Here is a 21,528-nt window from a genome sequence, read left to right as displayed (position 1 = left end):
GGGCTGGGGATTCGAACCCGCCACCTTAGGTGTACGTGGCTGGCGCCTTAGCCGGTTGAGCTATAGGCGCCGAGCCAGAAATAGATTTTCTTAATTCCTGCCCTAACCCTTTTCTCCCCAGTAATGATAGCACCTAGCCAATGTTTAATGCTCTGGGACAGCAGGTTGAGTTTCTTTAGAAATTCTTAACTGTCATTTTTGGTGCTGATGACAAAATATTCTGCAGAACCTATACAGATGTGTTGATAATTACCCAACATTAAATAATTCTCAGATAGGGAGGTGATCAATTCTAGCTGTCTACAACTGCTGTTCTGTCTAATCCATTGTGCAGGGCCTGTTCTTCATGGAAATAATTTCATTGTGTAAGTTTTCTTTCTTTTTTTTTTAGAGACAGAGTCTCACTTTGTCAGTCTTGGTCGAGTGCTGTAATGCCACAGCTCACAGCAACCTCTAGCTCTTGGGCTTAGATGATTCTCTTGCCTCAGCCTCCCGAGTAGCTGGGACTATAGGTGCCCACCACAACGCCCGGCTATTTTTTGTTGCAGTTTGGCTGGGGTCAGGTTTGAACCCACCACCCTTGGTACATGGGGCTGGTGTCCTACTCACTGAGCCATAGGCGCCACCACATTGTGTAAGTTTTAAGAAAGAAATAGCACCGTTGGACTGCGATGCTAGCCAGAACATCAAAATTGAAGCTACTGTGGAAAAAAAAAAATGCAGCTTCACAAATAAAGCTATTTTGCAAAAATATGGAGGAAGAGTATGTAATGACACTTTTCTCTCTTTAGATGAAAAAAAAAGAATTTTCTTTAAAAGCCATGGTTTATCTTTATCAGGGGATGTTATATAGCTATCTAAAATTAAATATTACAAGAATTTTTAGTTACATGAAAAAATACTTATGAACCATTGTTATATGGAGAATAAAAAAAGTAGGTTTTAAAATAGTGTATACAGTATCGTCTCACTTGCACTGAAACTATTAACAACAAAGACTATCTTTTTTTTTCTTTGTTTTATTCTGAGGCAGAGTCTTAACTTTGTCACCCTCCGTAGAGTGCCATGGTGTCATATCTCACAGCAACCTCAAACTCTTGGGCTCAAGTAATTCTCTTGCCTCAGCCTCCAAAGTAGCTGGGACTACAGGCGCCCATCACAACACCCAGCTATTTTTAGAGACAGTGTCTCACTCTGGCTTAAGCTGGTCTCAAACTTCTGAGCTCAAGCAATCCACCTGCCTCGGCCTCACAAAGTGCTAGGATTACAGGCCCTAGCCACCATGGCTGGCCAAAAAAGACTAAGATACACTCTGAAAAAAGTCCAAGAGGGCAGATGCCAAAATAGTAATGATGATTATCTCAGGAAGATGGGATTAAGAAAAATTTTTGTGTTTTTCTTTCTATTTTTCTTTTCTTTTCTAATAATGAACATTTCTTTTTTGTAATTGAAAAAATTAAGAATGTTTTCTTCTTTAAGCAGGTCCTGCTACATCGAGGGCTGCTGAGGTGACAAGGTCTTTCCCCATCACACTTCTGCTTCTTCAGTTTAGATTATCATTTCTACAAACACTGGCTGACTATCTGTTTTGTGCCCAGTGGTGAGCTGGGCCCCATGAGAGTTATAAAGATAACAGTTTTTACTCTCCAAGCGCTTACAGTGGGTTGGCAGTGAAGGGATAAGATGAATGCCCAGGCTATTTGTGGCAGAAATGCTTTCAGAGTGTTTGCAGTCCTTAGCGTTTTGCTGGGCATGGACGATGGTACAAGGGCATCTCGCTGAGAGTGCCTGAGATCTGTTCTCCTGAGGCGCTGGTCCCCTATGTCTTTGGAAAGTCAATTAGCCAACACGTGACTGGTCAGTTGCCATGCAATGGGAAACCCAAAGCCATTCTGTGTGTCTATGGAATGTATTTCAGACTGATACATACATGTGACATACTGACAGGCATCAGAGTATTAACAAGGAAGAAAATGGGGACTTGAAAAAGATGTTTTGATCCCACCTTTTATTTTTGGATAAGGAAACCGAGGCCCCATGAGAAAAGGGGGTGTAGAAGTTGGTGGGGAAGCCAGGACTCCTAACCCTGTGCTGTGAACACAACGTGTGGTCTTCCTCATTCACAGCCCTGCATGCCTGGAGGGGCAGGAAATCTGAGACATTGTTGAGTAATGGCTGGAAGCAAACTTGGGGTAAAAATTTCACAGAATGCTGGGAAACAGAGACCATCTACCCTAATGGCTAAGAGTTGAATATCAATGAAGAAGTTGCAGTAAGAATCCCGTGGGCCTTAAGATGCATGTGTAAGATAGAAAATGGACAAGAAATCATTGGTTATGTTTTGTGCACACATCCTCATTCACAGACACGCATAATCCTCTGCCAAGGTATCTAGTAGGAATTTTAGGAACATAGAAAGACCTTTCTATCTCCAAGTCATTTCCTCACTTATGTAATGTGTACCTAAACTTGCCACCATGAAAGCCCCCTCTTGGTCAAAGATGCTGTTAAAATGTGAAGGTGTTACTTTGGAGGGAGGTCAGATTAACCCTTGAAGATCCTTTATCACTTTCTGTGAGTTGTGAGAGAGATCACAGGGGGATGTGGGCTCAGAAGAAGTGCAAAGTTCACAGGGGACAGGCCAGGTGCCAGGGAGCTCTTTGCACTAGAGGGGAGGGGTCTGCGAAGTTGGGAGGGAGGCAGTCTAGAAGATGAGCTGTTCATGTCACCTTTTTATGAGGGAAGACCCTACCCCCCCCCCCCCACCACAATGATAGGAAAGCCTCACTCTGGATTTTCCCATCTATTTCTGCAGTCCTTTTCTTGTGGCACAGCACAAGTCACATTTAAGGTGTTATACTTTGTGCCAAGCCGACCTGTTTTGTTGAAGTGGTTTCCCTTATCAAATGGACGCCTGTCAGGAAGTTGGGGAGGTGGTGGGAAGTGTGTCTGACCCAACTGAGCACAACTGGCCACTCAACTGCTGTTCTCTCCTTCCCTCCACTCCACAAGGAGGAGAGGAAAGGGCAAGTTCATCTTCCTGGTGTATTTCCTTAAGAAAGTGACCACTTGGCTTGGCACCTGTGGCTCAAGTGGCTAAGGCGCCAGCCACATACACCCAAGGTAGCGGGTTTGAATCCAGCCCGGGCCTGCCAAACAACAGTGACGGCTACAACCAAAAAATATAGCCGGGCGTTGTGGCAGGCGCCTGTGGTCTCAGCTATTCGGAGGCTGAGGAAGGAGACTCGCTGGAGCCCAGGAGTTGGAGGTTGCTGTGAGCTGTGATGCCACAGCACTCTACCCAGGGGGACAGCTTGAGTCTCCTGTCTCAAAAAAAAAAAAAAAAAGAAAGTGACCACTTGATAGGGAGGCAGGGAGGGACGGGAATGGAAACCAGTGACTGGGCCTCTGCAGAATGATGTATTTATGTATCACTGCTTGCCTCTTGGGGAGCTGCTGCAGACATTTCTTTCATACTCATTTCCTTTTTATCAGTGTTTATCTGATCTCTGCAATAGACTATAAGCCTCTCAGGTTGTAGGGTGTGTCTTATTTATAGCATTCAGAACAATAATCAATAAATGAGGGTTGGATGGTGGCTGAACGGACAGTTGGGTGGATGATGGGTAGACGGTTGGTGAGTGGATGGGTGGGTAGGTGGGTGGTACCCTCCAAGCCCAGCACTTCCTCAGAAACCTACATCATGTCAGTGTCTAAAATCTAGGTTCTAGGGAAATATCAGAGGACACTGATCTATATTTTCGTGAAAACCTTTCTCTGTACAGGCAAGTCTGACTTAAATTGACCCTAATTTATTTCAGGTCTTGGACTTACGGGCTCATGCTCATTTGACAACAGCATCAAAATGTGCTTAAATTTAAAAATAGATTCCAGAAAGTAATCATACCTCAGCCCGACTTGGCTTTGCTGAACGATTCCTTCCTTTTGTGCTTTCAGAGTTTTTCTGACAAAAAAACAAAACAAAACAAAACAAAAAAAACGGGGGTGGGGGGGGGGAGGAGCAGAGGAAGGAAGTTAGTCTGTTAGTCTCTAGGCCCAGAAAATTAAACAGTCTCTAACCTGTTAAAGCAGCTGTCACAGGCCAGCACAACGGAGCCACCTGTGACTGTGGACCGTAGCCATGAAGTGGTCCGACTTCCCTGGAGACGTCTACTTCCTGATACTTATCCTACAAGCATTCCTCACTGTTGACCATGGGTTCAAGTGACTTCTTAAAAGATTAGATAATAATTCTGAGAAGCGCTGGCGTGTTCTGTTTTTCCTTCATTTTCACTTACAGTTTGAAACTTCTCTGGGATCACCTAAGAACATACTTCCAAGCTTTAGAGCAGTATTTCTCAAACTGTATTCCCTGGAACTATTGGCAGGGGGTTCCATGAAACCCCTTTAGATGTCATAGGTGGGGGTGGGGAATGGTTGGGCTCTGAGTGCCTCTCCCCAAAAGAAGCAGAGCTTTTTGACTGTTTTACACATTGGACTTCTGTAAAGATTTGAGAGAGAGTTCTACCTCTCACATATATTTAAAAGCCATTGTCAAGAAAGACAGTGGCAACATGATTGAGGCGGGAGAGGGGAGGGGAAACGTGTTCATTAAATAGCAAGCGTGGCCCATTTGCTGGGAGAAAAGTCCTTCTGAGAGGCCCTGGGCCCCTTTCTGCCTGCAGGTGCTCTGCTGATGTTTCTGTTGCTCTAGATTCTCCACCTGCTTTGTGCTGGCTCCACTGCTACTCCCTGCTTCTCACTCCCGTCTTGCCTGTCTAGTTCCTGACATGTTACCCGCCTGGCCTATGGTAATATTTTGCTCCTTACCCTCATCTTTCCCACCTATAATTCTGACCTGCTTCCAGCTCTGACTTCTGATAAAGTTGTGTTTCTTCTATGTTGGTCTCCTGGACATCTGGTCCCTTGCTTTCTCTGAACTTGAGTAACTGTGTCCCCAAGGGTTTTCTGCCTTCCTTGATCCTCATACCACTTGGGGACCCTGTTTTTTAACTGCCACAGTCTCCCCTTGCCTTGTCTATTTCTAAGCTGGGATTTGAGGATGGGTTTCATTGCAGTTGAATCAGGTTAAAGAATATACTGTGATGGGAAAATAGAGACCAGCATTCAATGTGGTGGACAGAAGGAAATAATAATTGATGTTCATAGAGAAAGCACGGTTCGCATGGTGCTTTCACATCCTTGTCTCATTTCATTCTCATTACTATGATGAGATTGGGATATTTTTTTGTCTGTGTTACATGCAAGGAAACTGAGCCTCAAAATTATGTGATTTGCCAAGGGCAGCAGAGCTAGAACTAGAACCTGGGTCTTTTGACTCTGAACTCTGAACTTGGGCAGAGGAGATCAGAAACAGGTTGGTTGCTAAGGCGATGGGGGAAAGGAACTTGTTCATGAGAATTGGGAGTGTACTGGATAGAGGATGGATTGAGAAGAGGTGGGAGAGAGGGGTGGGTCAGCAACAGAGGCATCCCAGCTAGTCAGAGGAGTGGGGTGGGGGCTCAGTGACACCATCTGCAGACAGGCTGTGGCTGTGAGGTCTTAGTGTGTGCCCCCTAGGATCAGGCTGATCTGATTCCTGTGCACTATTGATTGGAGCTGCTGCTGCCTTCCAGACACATTAGCTTCAGTTTCATTCCCATACCTGTTGGGCTGTACCTGGGCTGGCCTTGACTGGGAACCCTTTAAACTTTATCCCTGCCCTATGGCCCTAAAAACTTTCAGGGTAATTCCAGAGGAATCTCAACTCATTTTTCTCTAGGGTGGGAAGAGGAACTGTGGTGACCTCTGTGAGGAAGCTGGAGGAGGAACCCCACTCCACATCCCTTTGTCTGGGAACACTTCCCATTTGATACTGCTTACCTCATATGGCATCTTGTTCCGGGGTTGGGTCCCTGCATTCTGTGCAGCTGTCTTATTGCCACCTTGATGAATTGGTCATTTTGGGCAAATCGCTCTATTTATGGAAGCTTTAGAGTACAGTGTTAGAACTGCTTTGATCATAGACCCAATAAAATCCTTAGCAGCTGGCCCCTGATAGTTGACAGAATGAACAAGTCTGGTTGGCCATGGCTTACCACGGAGGGTGTCTGGGCAGGCAGTGGTCCACCTCAATGTAGGCCATGAGGGATGCCTTGTCTTTTGAAAATTGAAAACCAATAATCAAATCAAATAAAAATCAGTCTGCCTTTTATTTGAGCTCACAGCAACCTCAAACTTTGGGGTTCTAGTGATCTTCTTGCCTTAGCCTCTTGTGTAGCTGGGACCACAGGTGCCCACCACAACATGTGGCCAGTATTTAGAGACAGGGTCTCTCTCTTGCTCAAATGTATGAGTTCAAACAATCCACCTACCTCGGTCTCCCAGAGTGCTAGGAGAGTCTGCTTTTTTATTATCATCACATGCCAGTAATTCTAAACAATGTCAGTAATAAAATATCCCTCCTCTCTGGGGTAGGCCTCTCTCCTTACTCCTTGGTACACCTGTTCTGGTTAGTTACCCGAGAGTCTTACTCAAGCGGAGTCAGTAGACATGGATTTGTGCCTTGCTAAATGGACCAACTACCAGGGCACTTAACTTCTCTAAACCCAGAGGTTTTCTTCATCTGTAAAATGAAACTAAGAATGATGCTTAGAAATATTAAAAGAGAGAATGAATGTAAATGTGTTTTGTTTTGTTTTGTTGAGAGACAGATTCCAACCTAAGGAAGCAACCTTTATTTTTATTTTTTAAAAGACAGGGTCTTGCTTTGTTACCCAGGGAGAAGTACAATAGTACAAGCATAATTCACTATAGTCATAAATGCCTGGGCTCAAGGTATCCTCCTGTTTCAGTGTCCCAAGTAACTGGGACTATATAGGTGGGATCTTGCTATTATCCAGGCTGATCTTGAACTCCTGGCCTCAAGCCATCCTCCCTCCTCAACCTCACAAATTGCTGAGATTATAGGCTTGAGCCACTGTGTCCAGCTGGATGTAAATTGTTGTGCCGTCCACATTGCTATACCAAATCTATCCCATGGTATGACATTTGGGTTGTGTCTGGGTTATTCCCCCTGGGCAGTGAAGAATTTGGGGGGAATGGAGCTTCTCCTATGAAGCTTGGGGTTGGAGGTTGGGTCTGTGTCTGGGTATCTTCCCTTGAATGTGATTCTTGTGCAAACAATAGGAGAGCCCTTGTGAGTTGCCTCCCCTCTCCCCCAGGGGCCCCTGCCAAGTTCTGGAATGAGACTCTTCTGCCAGTAACACCAATCTCTGTCCTCCTAGGTGCTGAGTGAATGAGGAGCTGAGTCCTCTGCCTGGGGAGAGGGGTGTGTTCCTGACACAATTGCAGGAGAGCATGTTGGCAGGAGCAGGAATGTCCTTTCTGTGTCTGGTGGATTTACTGTCCCTCGCTACACCCTCCTACGTGACTTGTGACTTTTGCAAGCCAGCCTCAGGCACAGAGTTCCCACCTGCCCTCTCCTCACACCTTCCTACAAGGCTGGATGGTAGAATTCTTTCTCAGACATTATCTCATGATTTCCCAAACAGCTCTGGTAGGTGGGCAGGGCAGGTTTTATCATCCCTATTTGTCAAAGGGGGAACCTGGAGCCCAGAGAATTGCACAGGTTGTCCAAGGTCATGGGCGGTTAGTGGTAGGGTTCTGACTACAAACCAGGGTCCCTGACACCAGCCCAGAGATAGGAATTTGGATAGTGAAGGGAAAGGCTTCATTTCTGTTTAGAGTTGTCACAGGCTTTTTGGAGCTTTGTGTCAGGAAGCTTTCTAAGGTGAGACCTCATGTGGCAAATAGAGAAACATGACCCCAGAAGGCAGCTCCTTGTCCAAGTCTGAAGCTTTGAAGGCAGGTCGGACCAGCAATCAGGACTCCTGACTACTAGCCCTTTGCTACATTAGACCACAGATTAGGTTTCAACTGTTGCTATGGAGAAAGGGAGAGGGATTGAATATGTGTGCTTCCCATATGTGTATCGATGTTACAATATCCATAGTTTTTGAATTAGTTTTGGCAGTGACCTTCATGAGAGATCAAATAGCTCTCCTCTGCTCCCTCCCCCCATGACACACTGAGTGGCTCTGTCTTACCCTAGGTGGGCCCTCTCCTCCAACCCCCCACCCCATGGCCTAGCAGGGTGACTTCTACACCGTGGGGCCTTGACTTCTGGCTGCAGAGCCTTCCTGGTGTGCAGACAGCCCCTGTTACCATCACTGTCTTTACCTCTGCCCTTGGGTCTGCTGGTGCCCTCTGATGGGCATAATAGAACCACCCTCGCATTCTGCTTTTGTGCATCTGTTGTGGATACAGTGGCCAGGGAGTACTCAACTGCACACTCTCACTCTTGTCCCCCAGACCCTAGAGCAGTGATTTTCAGCTGGTGGTGTGCTTGGGCACACTGGTGTTCTATGAGAGGATGTTAGGTGTGCTGCAAAGTTGGCTATTTTGTTTCTTTTCTTTTCTCCTTTTTTTTTTTTTTGAGACTGAGTTTCACTTTGTCATCCTTGGTAGAGTGCCATGGCATCACAGCCCACAGCAACCTCAAGCTCATGGGCTCAAGTGATCCTCTTGCCTCAGCCTTCCGAGTAGCTGGAACCACAGGCACCCGCCACAGCATCAGCTGGTTTCTTCTGTTTTTAGAGAGACAGAGTCTCTTGTTCAGGCTGGTCTTGAATTCCTGAGCTCAAGTAATCCACCCACCTTGGCCTCCCAGAGTGCTAGGATTATAGGCGTGAGCCACCACACCCGGCCCACCGCAAACATTTTTAAAGATCATTAATTAAATTGTTTTTGAAAGAAGTTCAAACTACAGTAAGTATATTTTCTTTTTTACTTTTTGATCAACATAAGTGTGCCATAGAAGTTTAACTATAGGTTCCAGTATGCTATAAGACCAAAAAGGTTGAAAAACACGAGTCTAGCATAATCTGTCTTGATTTTTAAATTAATTTCACGGCAGTGAGATTTTTGCCCTACTGAAGCAAAAAAACTGTGCTGACAGAGGAGACAAGTGCTGCTCTCTGATTCCCTTTCTCTCCCTTCAATGGTCAGGTCAAGGAACTGCTGGAAAGTGTAATACTGAAAAGGACAGGGAATAACATGAGTAATGGTGGTATAGTTTCTTTGCCTAGGACATGAAGATGATCAGAGAGCTGCTGTATGTCAGTGGTCCTCACCCCACTTGCACATCTGTCACCCAGGGGGCTTTTAAATCTCCCCATCTCCAGGCTGCATCCCAGGCCCAGGAGATTAGACTCTCTGGGAGTGAGACCTAGACACCAGTAGTTGTAAAATGCCCCCAGGAGATGCCAGTGTGTAGCCAGGGTTGAGAACCACTGCTTTAGGATTAAAAGAGTTGGGTAATGGCCCCGGTGCCTGTGGCTCAAGCAGCTAAGGCACCAGCCACATACACCAGAGCTGGTGGGTTTGAATCCAGCCCGGGCCTACCAAACAGCAATGACAACTACAACCCCAAAATGGCCAGACATTGTGGTAGGCGCCTGTAGTCCCAGCTACTTGGGTGGCTGAGGCAAGAGAATCACTTCGGTCCAGGAGTTGGAGGTTGCTGTGAGCTATGATGCCACGGCACTCTACTACCCAGGGTGACAGCTTGAGGCTTTGTCTCAAAATAAATAAATAAATAAAAATTAAAAAAAAAAAAGAGATGGCTAATTGCTTGGAACAGAGATGTTTTCACATCTGGCTGTGTATTAGAATCACTGGGAGTTTTTTAAATGAAGCTGACTCCCTGGTTACATGTTCTAGACCATTTGAATCAGTGACTCATGTCTGTGGGTACTTCCTGATTAATCCTCACATGATCCATTTATTAATACTGACTGTAGGCCAATCCTGAAAATATTTCCAGTCTTCACAGTTCTCTAGCAGGGAATCTTGATTCCCATTTTACAGATAAGGAAACTGAGGCTTAGAACAGATAACGACTTGTCCCAGGTGACAGCGTATAAGTCCATGAGACCATTGAAGGCCTGTTGGACCTTGAAGCCTGGGACCTGGGCCTGGTGGAGAGTATTCTCTACTCTTGTAGAAATAGCCAGAAGAGAGAAGAAATCAGCCAAGGCCTTGGCTCTGCCTGAGGCCCCCTCACCATCCCATGAAGAGAGGCAAGATGAGTGGTATTGCCAAACTCACAAAATACTTCCCTCTGGAGGGGGGAAGCTGCCTGCACATTAGGCCTAACCCTGTTACCTCTCATTGGCACAGCTCTCGTACAAAGAGAAACCTCAGGCAGGAAAAATAAACACTCATTTGCCTTTTGAGAGTTTGAGAAATTTTTTAGGCATGTGATGTTAAAAAAAAAAAAATGCATTGTTTCCCTGGTAAGACAAAGGGAAAGCTATGTCAAGGTGATCTGAAATGTTTAGCTCTACTTTCCAAAAATCTCTTTTGTGGCTGAGTGCAGTGGTTCACACCTGTAATCCTAGCACTCTCGGAAACTGAGGTAGGGGGATCCCTTGAGCTCAGGAGTTCAAGATCAGCCTCTGGCAAGAGCAAGATGCTGTCTCTACTGAAAATAGAAAAGCTTTCCAGACGTTGAGGTGGGCGCCTGTCTCAGAAAAACAACAAGGGGCCCTTTTTTCCCTTTCACATGTCCTAACATTGTCAACATGGTGTGGGACTGGGGGACTTATATGCCAAGCCAAACCCTGAGCTATCACCTGTGTACTCTGTAAACTTTAATGCAATGCATAAAATCATTAAGCTTTGCTTTCCCTGTCAGAACTCAGAGCTGCTGTGGAAAGGTCATGGGCACTCTGAGATGCCAGGCCCTGCCAGCTGCCCCTTGAGGTGTCTGTCAGAGGGAGAGGAGAGGAGCGTGGCCCCTGACACCGAGACTCACAGATGCCTGGGACTGGAAGCTTTGTCAAGTGTTTGCTGGCACCCACGAAGGCACCCAATGTCCCCGAGGCCCAGAGTGGCTCCAAGCGACCATCTGTGTTAGAGATTGCACTGAATGTGTTCACTCTGGCTTTGAGAGGCCTGGCTTCACTCCACCTGCGTCAGCCTCTAGTGTGTGGACAGCTCAGAGCCAATATTTGGGGCCTAAATAGCTGCAAATATTTAGTGGACAATGTGACATAAATTTGGCTCCACAAAGCCTTCCCTGCCCAGCCTGGCCCCCGGGGATGTCTCCCTCCCCAGAACTCTCTCTGTGCTCATTGTCTGTGCCTTTGGTCCTTGTCCCTTACTGCCTAGCACAGAACCTGGCACAGAGGAGATGCTCAGACAGTGCTGAGTGAAAAGAGGATAAAAGGATAGAGAGATACTTGAGTTTGTGTTTGGTGACATCTCTAACGTGGTTGCTATAGAACGTTATTAAAGTGTTGGCATATCTATTCCAATGCTTACTCAACTTGACTTTTTTGTTGTTATTGCTTCTCAGGTTATTTTGAAAACTGTCTCACTGGCTCGGCACCCATAGCACAGTGGTTACCGTGTCAGCCACATACTCCTGCCTCAGTCTCCTGAGTAGCTAGAACTTCAGGCACTGCTGTAATGCTCAGCTATTTTTTCTATTTGTACTAGAGATGGGGTCTCACTCTTGCTCAGGCTAGTCTTGAACTCCTGAGTTCCAGGGGTCTTCCCTCCTTGGCCTCCCAAAGTGTTAAGATTATAGGTATGTGTGGCGGTGCCTGTGGCTCAAAGGAGTAGGGCACCAGCCCCATCTGCCAGAGGTGGCAGGTTCAAACCCAGCCCCAGCAAAAGAAAAAAAAAAGATTATAGGTGTATGCCACCATGCCTGGTCCACTGAGGATTATTCTAATAATGGAGTGGTCCAGATGCAATGCTATTTTCTGAGGCTGGGGCAAATACTACATATCCAGAGCATTTCATTCACTTCTGCTTCAGAGTTTCTAAGAGAAGAGCGCGTATCCTAAGTCTGGTGGCCCTTTATTAAGCTGAACTATAAAACTTTCTGAGTTACTGCAAGCAGTGGGCAGTTGGGGTAGTAAGAAATCATGGGGCAACAGCGGGCAGTGGTGGAAAGGAACTGGAAGGCTGCCCAGGAGGGACAGCCACTAGGGAGGCTGCAGGGACTTCCGTTTGTTCCTGCTGATTTCCAGAAGTGAGATGGAACAGCAGAAGGCTCCATCCTTCCCCCAGGGTGGGCTCCCTTGGAGTGCTCAGGGAAGCTGGTTCGGACATCATTTTGTCCCCTGTGGCATGGACATCATTTTGGGGTTGCTGTCTTGGTCCCTGGAATGAAGGATTTCCAGGCCAAGCCTAGGTGCTGGCACCTCAAGGGGACTAAGCATGCTCTGGATTCCTTAAGTTGTCTCAGAGGCTTTGTGGACAGCTGCTTGTCTAACTTTGAGCCTTAATTTCTCCATTAACTCTGTGATTACATCAGGCAAGTCCCTTGACCTCTCCATGTGCCTCAGTTTCCTAACTTTACAACTCTGGGGTCATGCTAGTCCTCTCACTGTGATGGTCTCCCACTGTGATGATTTAGCTTGTTAAGCTGCCTCCACTCCAACCTGTGCCCAAACCAGCACCCCCGCCAACCCAGCCTGCTTACAGACATTGTGATTTCATCTGGTGGAGACGAGACTTGGGTTCTCACTGAGCAAGTGCCATCCAGACCAGTGACTTTTCCGTACCTTAGTGTTCACCCCATGCACCAAGAAGACTAACACTCCTTCCTAGTAAAAGGAACAGGATTCATGAGAAGAGAGGGGAAGCCCAGTACTGCCCCATCTCAGTACTGCTCTCACTGCTATCAGCCTGGTGGGGGTGCCGTCTGGTAGATGATCTGTTCTGTCTTGGCAGAGTGACTTTGAGTTAGAGTCACATCCTAATCGTGTGGGTCTGTGTCTCCCAGTGGCCAGTTTGCCATTGTGAAGAAGTGCAGAGAGAAGAGCACGGGGCTGGAGTATGCAGCCAAGTTCATCAAGAAGCGGCAGAGCCGGGCCAGCCGGCGCGGTGTGAGCCGGGAGGAGATCGAGCGGGAGGTGAGCATCCTGCGGCAGGTGCTGCACCCCAACATCATCACGCTGCATGACGTCTACGAGGACCGCACCGACGTGGTGCTCATCCTTGAGCTGTGAGTGGCGTGCTGGGACCCACAGGGCGGCAGCAGGGACATGCAGCTCTTCTCCAGCCCTTTCCTGGGGAAAATCTACTGCTTCTGTACTGTGTTTGACAACTTTATCATTATAATAATAGCTCTTATTGGCTCGGCGCCTGTGGCTCAAGTGGCTAAGACGCCAGCCACATACACCTAAGGTGGCGGGTTCGAATCCCCAGCCCGGACCCGCCAAACAACAATGACGGCTGCAACCAAAAAATAGCCAGGTGTTGTGGCGGGCGCCTGTGGTCCCAGCTACTTGGGAGGCAGAGGCAGGAGACTCGCTTGAGCCCAGGAGTTGGAGGTTGCTGTGAGCTGTGATGCTACAGCACTCTACCCAGGGAGACAGCTTGAGGCTCTGTCTCAAAAAAAAAAATAGCTCTTATTTAGGGAGCCCTACTATAAGACAAGCATTTGCTGAGTGCTTTATATTTCTCAGCTAGTTCAATCCTTACAGTGACTATGATGAGGGAAATGTCTTACTAACACATGGACCAGTTATTTTGTGCTCACTGTACCAAATGCCATTACTGTACTTAATCCTCATAGCAACACTTTCACACAGAGGCTCTTATGATCCCCATATGACAGATAAGAACACTAATCAGGTCACTTATAAGACCTCATAGCCAGGAGGTGGTAGAGCCATGACTTGAGTCCACATGGCTTGTGCAGACACATTCGGGCATGAAGTGGGATGGCCTCATGCTTTCCAGGCCAGGGAGGACTTTACAATGCTTAGTGGAATTTGGATAGGTGACATCAAGACTCAGAGGGTTGGCTGGCCACCCTGGTGTACTCCTGGAGGCATCTCCATGGAACAGAGAGGTAGGGCTCTGGCAAACTATAGGGTGTGAGTTGGGTGTGGCACAAATCACAGTGGCTGTGTCCAGTCGACAGCAATGCCCCCTGTTAGGAATGTTCTGAGCCTCATGAGCACTCATGCACCTGCCAGTTAGTAGGGGAATGGTAGCAGCTGTCTCAGCAGTCCCTGATTTAGTGCCCTTGGGCAAGTCATGTCAACCCTCTGAACTTCAGATCTCATCTGTAAACCAAGAAGCCACCCTTAACCTGCCTACAGATTGGGTGGACAACTTGACATTTGAGATCATTCTAATTTGAGAACAACTCTGTTGTTGGCAAGATAGAGATGTTAGTAGCAGATGGGCATTTGCATACTCTTGCATTTGATTCTTAAATTATCCATTTCAATGTTTAAATGTATAGAATTGCCTGTGCTCTCCCCCCTCTAGCTGCTAATGTCCTTTAAGTTTCTCCCATGGACCTCCTGGCCAGTTAGACTAGTTAATGCATGCACCTGCCCCACCCAGACAGAAGCCAGATGGGGACTGGGCCTAGTGGCTCATGCCTATAATCCTAACACTTTAGGAGGCTGAGGCAGGAGGGTCCCTGGAGGTCAGGCCTGAAAAAGTGTGAGACCCATCTCTACAAAAAATAGAAAAAATTAGCTGAGTGTGGTGGTGTGGACCTGTAGTCCCAGCTACTCAGGAGGCTGAGGCAGGAGAGGATCTCCACAGCCTGAGGTGTGGCATGCCCTAAGGCTAAGAGTTAGTTAATTCCCAGCAGATTGTGACAAGCATACCTTACCGAGGCCAGGCCACTTTGCTAAAAGTTTATTGTTTAAAAACAAAACAAAACATACTTTTGAGGAACTCAAAAGATAATACATTCATAACCCTACAACCCAAACACTGCTATTTATGTTTTTCTGTTGTTCCCCTCAATCTTTGTTTGTAGACAGTCTTTGTCCTTGCATAATTTCCTGCTCTACTTTTTTTCCCACTTAGTATAGTTCCATAAATTGCCCTTTCCCTTTTAACTGACTGCATCCTGTTTCTTTGAATTACGTATCAATGTTCCCCTATGGTTAGACATTTGGTTTTCATTTCTCAGTGTTTAATCTTCACAAATTGCACTGATAAGGAGGTGGAGGCGGGTGGATTGCCTGAGCTCAGGAGTTTGAGACTAGCCTGGGCAAAAGTGAGACCTGGTCTCTACTAAAAATGGAAAAACTAGCGGGATGTCGTGGCAGATGCCTGTAGTCCCAGCTACCAAGGAGGCTGAGGCAAAAGAATCACTTGAGCCCAGGAGTTTGAGGTTGCTGTGAGCTATGACATTACAGCACTCAACCCTGGGGCAATTGAGTGAGACTGTCTCAAAAACAAAATAAAACCCCAACAAATTGTACTGATAAAACAACTTTCTTCCCTTGATTACCCCTATTATTTAGAATTCTTTCAGCTAAATTCCCAGGATTTAGCTTAAGTTGGCAGGAGTGGGATGATTAGGTCAAAAGCTGCATTGGTAGGGCTTTAATCATCCTCACTTTCAAGGGATGGTGTTGGGTAGCCAGTAGCAATATAGCATAGAAAGGTTCTTATTTGTCTGCCGCCTTGCTATCCCTGGGTCATTTGTTTTAAGACATTTTTCATTATTTATTGATCTTTGTAGATATAAGTTGAAACATTATTGTTTTAACTGACGCTATTTTTATTTATTTGACACAGAGCCTTATTTTGTCACCCTTAGTAGACTGCCATGCCGTCACAGGTCACAGCAACCTCCAACTCTTGGCTTAAGCGATTCTCTTGCCTCAGCCTTTCGAGTAGCTGGGACTACAGGTGCCCGCTGTAAGGCCTGGCTGTTTTTGTTGCAGTTGCCACTACTGTTTTAACTGGCTGGGGCTGTGTTATAACCCGCCACCCTTGGTATAAGGGGCCAGCGTCTTACCCACTGAGCCACAGGTGCTGCCTGACACTTCCTTAATTGCTGGGGAATTTTTTTTTTTTTTTTGAAACAGAGTCTCACTATGTCACCCTCGGTAGAGTGCCATGGCATCACAGCTCATAGCAACCTCAAACTCTTGGGCTCAAGTGATTCTCTTGCCTTAGCCTCCCAAGTAGCTGGGACTATGGGCATCCACCACAATGCCTGGCTATTTTTTGGTTGCAGTTGTCATTGTTGTGTAGCAGGCCTGAGGATGAGCTTGAACCCACCAGACTCAGTGTATGTGGCCAGTGCCGTACTCACTGAGCTATGGGCACCGAGCCTAATTGCTGGGGAAATTACCTGCTTCTCTCTGTAGAAACCCAAGAGTTGGGGTATGGGATGCCCTTGAGATGTTCTTGTTTCAACCAGCAGGCTCATGGTCAGCCAATAGTTCTGTGCCCTCTTTTTGTGAGCTCAGGTGCACTGTGCTCCCGTGACTTGCTTGGGGCGCTGGGCTTGTTGAGTTTCGTCTTTTCATGGTTTCTGCCTCTTCCTTCACTTCCAAACTATCTTCTCAGATGCCTGCCTATGGGATGCGAAGGATTCATCAATTAGAAAAGACCAAGCTTGCTAAGACTGGGCCTAGCCATGTGGCCCATGTGTGGCCAGGTTCTGAGAGGGGGGACCTCCCAAGAGAGGAGTTCATAGACTTTGTGCTTGGACTTGGTGACTCCTGTTGGGCTGGTCAGGAGTCTTTGGCCCCTTGATCCTCACTGTGCCCTAGCAGGTCAGTGGGTTTGCCCAGTAATTGAACGTGGTATTAGTGTCCCTCGACTCAGCTGAAACGTGCTCAGGTGCAGGCTTTATGGATGAGTCTACCCTAACCCCATTGCCTCTCTCAGCAACTGTTATCTGTTGCAAGGCTTCCTCCTTCTTTCTGCAAAAGAGCCCAGCACTAGGAGGACATGCCTAGCCCTGGTTTAAGTCCCCTTCAGCTGTGATTATTCCATCTGTGACCTCCTGAGAAGCAATTGCCTCTGGTCATGGCTAATGAAGGCAGAGTTGGGCAGGGTTTAGTTGTCCATATATGAGTACATTGACTTCTGTGTTGTATAAAAAATATATTTAAAATCTCAGTAGTTTAACTAATGACACATGTGGAGCTTGCCCAGAAAAATGTACCTCTCCCCTTTGAGGGTTGGGCTGGCCTCTTGTTGCTGGCCCCTGACCGCTGTGGGGCCTCTTTGATTCCAAGCCTGTGGAAAGCAATACCCTGGTGGTTGCATACCAGAGAATGGCCTGGCAAAGTGCTTCAGGGTGGTGGTGATGTTTCCCAGTTCCCCAAATTGAGTCCAGCTTCCTGGGGCCCAGCAGCTCTAGCAGCATCCTTCCCGCATTACCGCCTACACAGTTCATTTGCGCACACATTCCCAGAAGAGTATGAAAAGCATTCCCAGCAGGCAGACCAACCTGCAGAGAGGAAGGAGGGCAAAGGTCAGATCAGCAGGAAGGAGGTGATCCTTAGAATACAAGGGAAGAGGTGAGGCCAGGCTCTAGGTTTTGCTTTGTATCTTAAAGCTAAAGAGATTTAGGATAGGAGAGGAAAGAATTTGGAGGGAGATGGAAATGTCTCCATGGCAGAGGTCGTAGAGCTGAGAAGCCCTTACTAGAAATTGTTAAGGGAGAAAGAAATAAAACTCCTAGACTGGGCTATGAAAAGAGGTAACTGAGCATTGATGTGAATGTCCCCAGCCTGGTTGTCCACAGCTTGGGCAGTTACCCCAGGCAGGTCATCAGCTTCCTATCCTTCTGAGTCCCTAAGGGCCACAGTGTCTGTTCCCGTCTTCATCCCAAGGAGACCATAGATCACCAGGTCTCCTGCCCAGATCACACCTTTAAACAGTTGACTGATTACTTCCCCCAGAGTTTTCACCCAGCTTGGGCCTTGATGTCAGTGGGTTTAGGGTACAGAATACCTCCCCATTTAGTAATAATCTTTTCTATTTATGCAGCATTTAAGCTAAGAATGATAGGATTATTATTTATTTGGAGATTTGTCTGAGGTTACTACCTTACTTGGTAGAGGCTGGGAGGCCCTGGGAGTATAAAAGACAAAGGCAGGGCTGGGTTCTGTGTGTTTCAGAGGGGGCACTGGATTCAGAAAACTGCAGTTTGCAAAGGTCTCTGGATAGGACTCTCATAAATTACAAGCCTTCACTGTCTATATGATATAAAAAATTCTATGTCGTGTTGATTTTTTGTTTGTTTGTTTTTGAGGCAGTCTCACTCTGTCACTTGGGCTTGAGTACTATGGCATTATCATAGCTAATAGCAACCTCAGACTCCTGGGCTTGAGGGATCCTGCCTTAGCCTGCTGAATAGTTGGGATTACAGGTGCCTGCCATCATGCCTGCCTGATTTTTCTATTTTTTTTTTTTTGTAGAGAAAGAGTCTGAGTGCTGTGGCATCACACAGCTCACAGCAACTTCCACCTCCTGGGTTTAAGCGATTCTCTTGCCTCAGCCTCCCAAGTAGCTGGGACTACAGGCGCCCTCCACAATGCCCAGCTATTTTTTTTGTTGCAGTTTGGCCAGGGCCAGGTTTGAACCCCCCACCCTCGGTTATGGGGCCAGTGCTCTACCCACGGAACCACAAGCACTGCCCTGATTTTTCTATTTTTTGTAGAGAAGAGGTCTTGCTCTTGCTCAGGCTGCTTTCCTGACTTCAAGCAATCCTTCCCCAGCCTCCCAGAGTGCTAGGATTGCAGGTGTGAGCCACCTTGCCTGGCTGTGTTGTTATTTTTAATGTTTTAATTCTTTCCTTTGTTCTTTTTTCCACCATACTTCTGTTGAATGTCTTTCTCAAAATAAATGCTATGGAATCAAACATAATCTAGCTGGGTAGAGAGAGACTTAATAAAGCCCAGTGTGGTGAGGGCTTGGAGGCATCTGCACAGAGGTGTCAGAGGGCTGCCCAGTGCCTGGGGTGGCTTTAAGGCTTTCCTTTTTGCATCAGCGACTCAGGCTTCGTAAAATGAAGGGATCGTGGTGAGTGGGCCACAGGATAGATTGGGGCTGAGAGATCTGGGTCCAAATCCTTGTTCTGCCACTTACTACCTGTGTGACCTTGGGCAAATCACTTGCTCTCTTATGCCCTCAGTTTCCCCATCTGACAAATGGAGACAGAGGTTCCATTTACCCTTCAGAGTAGGAAAGGCTCAAGTGAGGGAATGTTTGAGAAAGTACATTGCACTGGTGGCAAACTTCAGATAAACTCTGACTCAAGCCCTCTTCTACTGCCGCCACCCCAACCATGAGGTGGTTTGTGGAATTTATGTCAAGGGCTTTATCAAGGATCTCACGGCACTGCATCAAGATTCCTCCTACTCCCACCTCCACCTCTGAAGGTGGTGATGAGACCATTTTTTTCCCTCACTCCTATTTCACAAGAAGAAAAGCCGAGCCCTAGAACTCTCTCATGCCCCACCCCAAAGGGAAGGTTGAGTCTTTGTTGTGGAAGTATTGAGGCACTTTGACCTCCTGGCCCTTTGACCCCAGCCTCTAAAGCAGACTCAGAGTTACTCCTTCAGCAACTGGAAGGATGCTTCTAGTTCCAGCACCTGTCCTGGGTGGAGGTGGGGTAGGGGTAGGGTACAGGATACCTCGCCCATGAGTTACGGAGAAAATAATGCACCAGCCTCGTCCAACACCTGAGGCCACAGCCAGCTCACCCTGAGCAGAGGGCACTCCAGCAGATGATACACTTAAAATGGGCCATCTTATCTCAGTCTGTCTTTGCCCTTTCACCTTCTCCTCTTTCTGTTTTTCTTCATCTTTTTTGATGGCATTGATACCTTGGAAAAACTAGGTTATTTGTTCCTTCAGTGATCTTAACAGACCGCATTAGAGTTGATTCCTTCCTCAGGGTATTATTTAACTTGTTCCTATATCCCCTGTATTTTTTTTTTTTTTGCAGTTTTTGGCCAGGGTTATGTTTGAACCCACCACCTCTGGCATATGGGGCCGGCGCCCTGCTCCTTGAGCCACAGGCACTGCCCTATCCCTTGTATTTTTTATTAACTGATAGTTAGATCTAGAGGAGATACCCTTCCTATTGGTGCTTTCCAACAGAAACGTAATATGATCCACGTATGTAATTTTAAATTTTCTAGTAGCCATGTTGAATAAGTAGAAAGAAATAGGGGAATTGACTTTATACATAATATTTGTATGTCACCCAACATATACATCATTTCACATGTTCATAGAAAAATTATTAATGAGATATTTTACATTCCTTTTTTTTAATACCAGTGTGACCTTTACACTTACAGCACATCTCAACTCATAAGCAGTGCAACAGTTGAAGTGAAATGCAATCCTATCAAAACAGTAAAGGTGTGTTTCATGGGAAATATTTTACCCCACTTTGGTTTTTAAATTAGAATTAATTAAAATTAAATAAAATTTTAAAAGTTAAATACATTTTAAAATTCAGTTCCTCAGTCACACTAGCCGTATCTCAAGTGCTTAGTAACACATGTGACTAGTGTCTACTGCGTTGGAGAGAATACACACAAGACATTGTCATCCCTGCAGAAAGTTCTGCTGATAGTGCTAAATAAGAGGCTTATGCAGCTGTAGCTTTGATTTTTTAGGTCACGGTATGTCAGAAGTGTTGCTGTGTACTTCCTATTGTATCACCTCATATCCAGTTCTACTTTTCGTGATGCTGAGATTATCGAGCCGGTCCAGGTGTGCTTCTAGGCATTTTTACAGAAAGGGGAGAAGAATATTGATGTGTTTATTTAGGATGGACTAGGTGGCAGGGAGTGATTCTCAAAGCTGGATAGAGCTATTCCGGACATATAAGAATCATGTAAGCATACCTAATATGATATAATAATTGAGAGTTATTCTGCTTGGGCTTGAATCCTGTCTGTACTACTTACTAGCCGTGTGCCTGTGGGCAAGTCATTTAACCTTCCTGAGCCTCTGTTTCTTTAACCGTGAAACAGGAAAATACAATAATAATTTTTAGCTCCTAGGGTATTGGGATGATTAATTGAGCATGTTAAAGGATGTTAAAAAAAAGTGTTCAGTGAATATTAATTACTGTTATTACTATAAAAATACAGGTTCTAAGGCCTTACTGCTACAGAATCTAATTTGTTGAGGTCTAATTTGTTGCATTTTAAACAGGGGCAGCACCTGTGGCTCAGTGAGTAGGGCACTAGCCCCATGTACCAAGGGTGAGGAGTTCGAACCTGGTCCCTGCCAAACTGCAACAAAAAATAGCCAGGCGCCATGGCAGGCACCTGTAGTCCCAGCTACTCCTTGGGAGGCTTACACAAGAGAATCGCCTAAACCCAAGAGCTGGAGGTTGCTGTGAACTATGACGCCATGGCACTCCACCGAGGGCAATAGAGTGAGACTCTGTCTCTAAAAAAAAAAAGAAAAAAACAAAACAAAAATAAACAGGTTCCCGAGATGATCCCAAGGTCCTAGATTCATTGCCCTGGATCTTTGCCTGAGATTTTTTTTTTTTCTCCTGTGGTGACCTTTGGCCTTGTCCCAACCCCAGAGAAACACATGCTGCCTGTATAACCCCGTATCTGTCAGAGGATAAACAAGCCCAGGAGGGTTGCCAGGTTTAGCAAGTGAAAACCTACATTATTTTGCAACTCTAAA

At 46.3% G+C, this 21,528-nt stretch overlaps 1 protein-coding gene across 3 annotated transcripts in view; it reads left to right on the top strand.

Moving 5' to 3' along the window:
- DAPK2 (death associated protein kinase 2) overlaps window positions 1-21,528 on the top strand; it is a 140,555-nt gene that overhangs the window by 60,917 nt on the left and 58,110 nt on the right. For all 3 annotated transcript variants that reach the window (XM_023510133.1, XM_023510134.1, XM_023510132.1), the window contains one exon: window positions 12,863-13,084. In XM_023510133.1, coding sequence (XP_023365901.1) covers window positions 12,863-13,084 — 222 coding nt within the window. The remainder of the gene's footprint in view (window positions 1-12,862; window positions 13,085-21,528) is intronic.

The sequence above is a fragment of the Otolemur garnettii genome, unplaced genomic scaffold (assembly GCF_000181295.1).
Source record: "Otolemur garnettii isolate 467f Iridium unplaced genomic scaffold, OtoGar3 scaffold00011, whole genome shotgun sequence".
In the NCBI taxonomy this organism is placed as follows: Eukaryota; Metazoa; Chordata; class Mammalia; order Primates; family Galagidae; genus Otolemur; species Otolemur garnettii.
The sequence above is the reverse complement of the archived record's forward strand: the minus strand, read 5'-3'. Positions and strand labels throughout refer to the sequence as shown.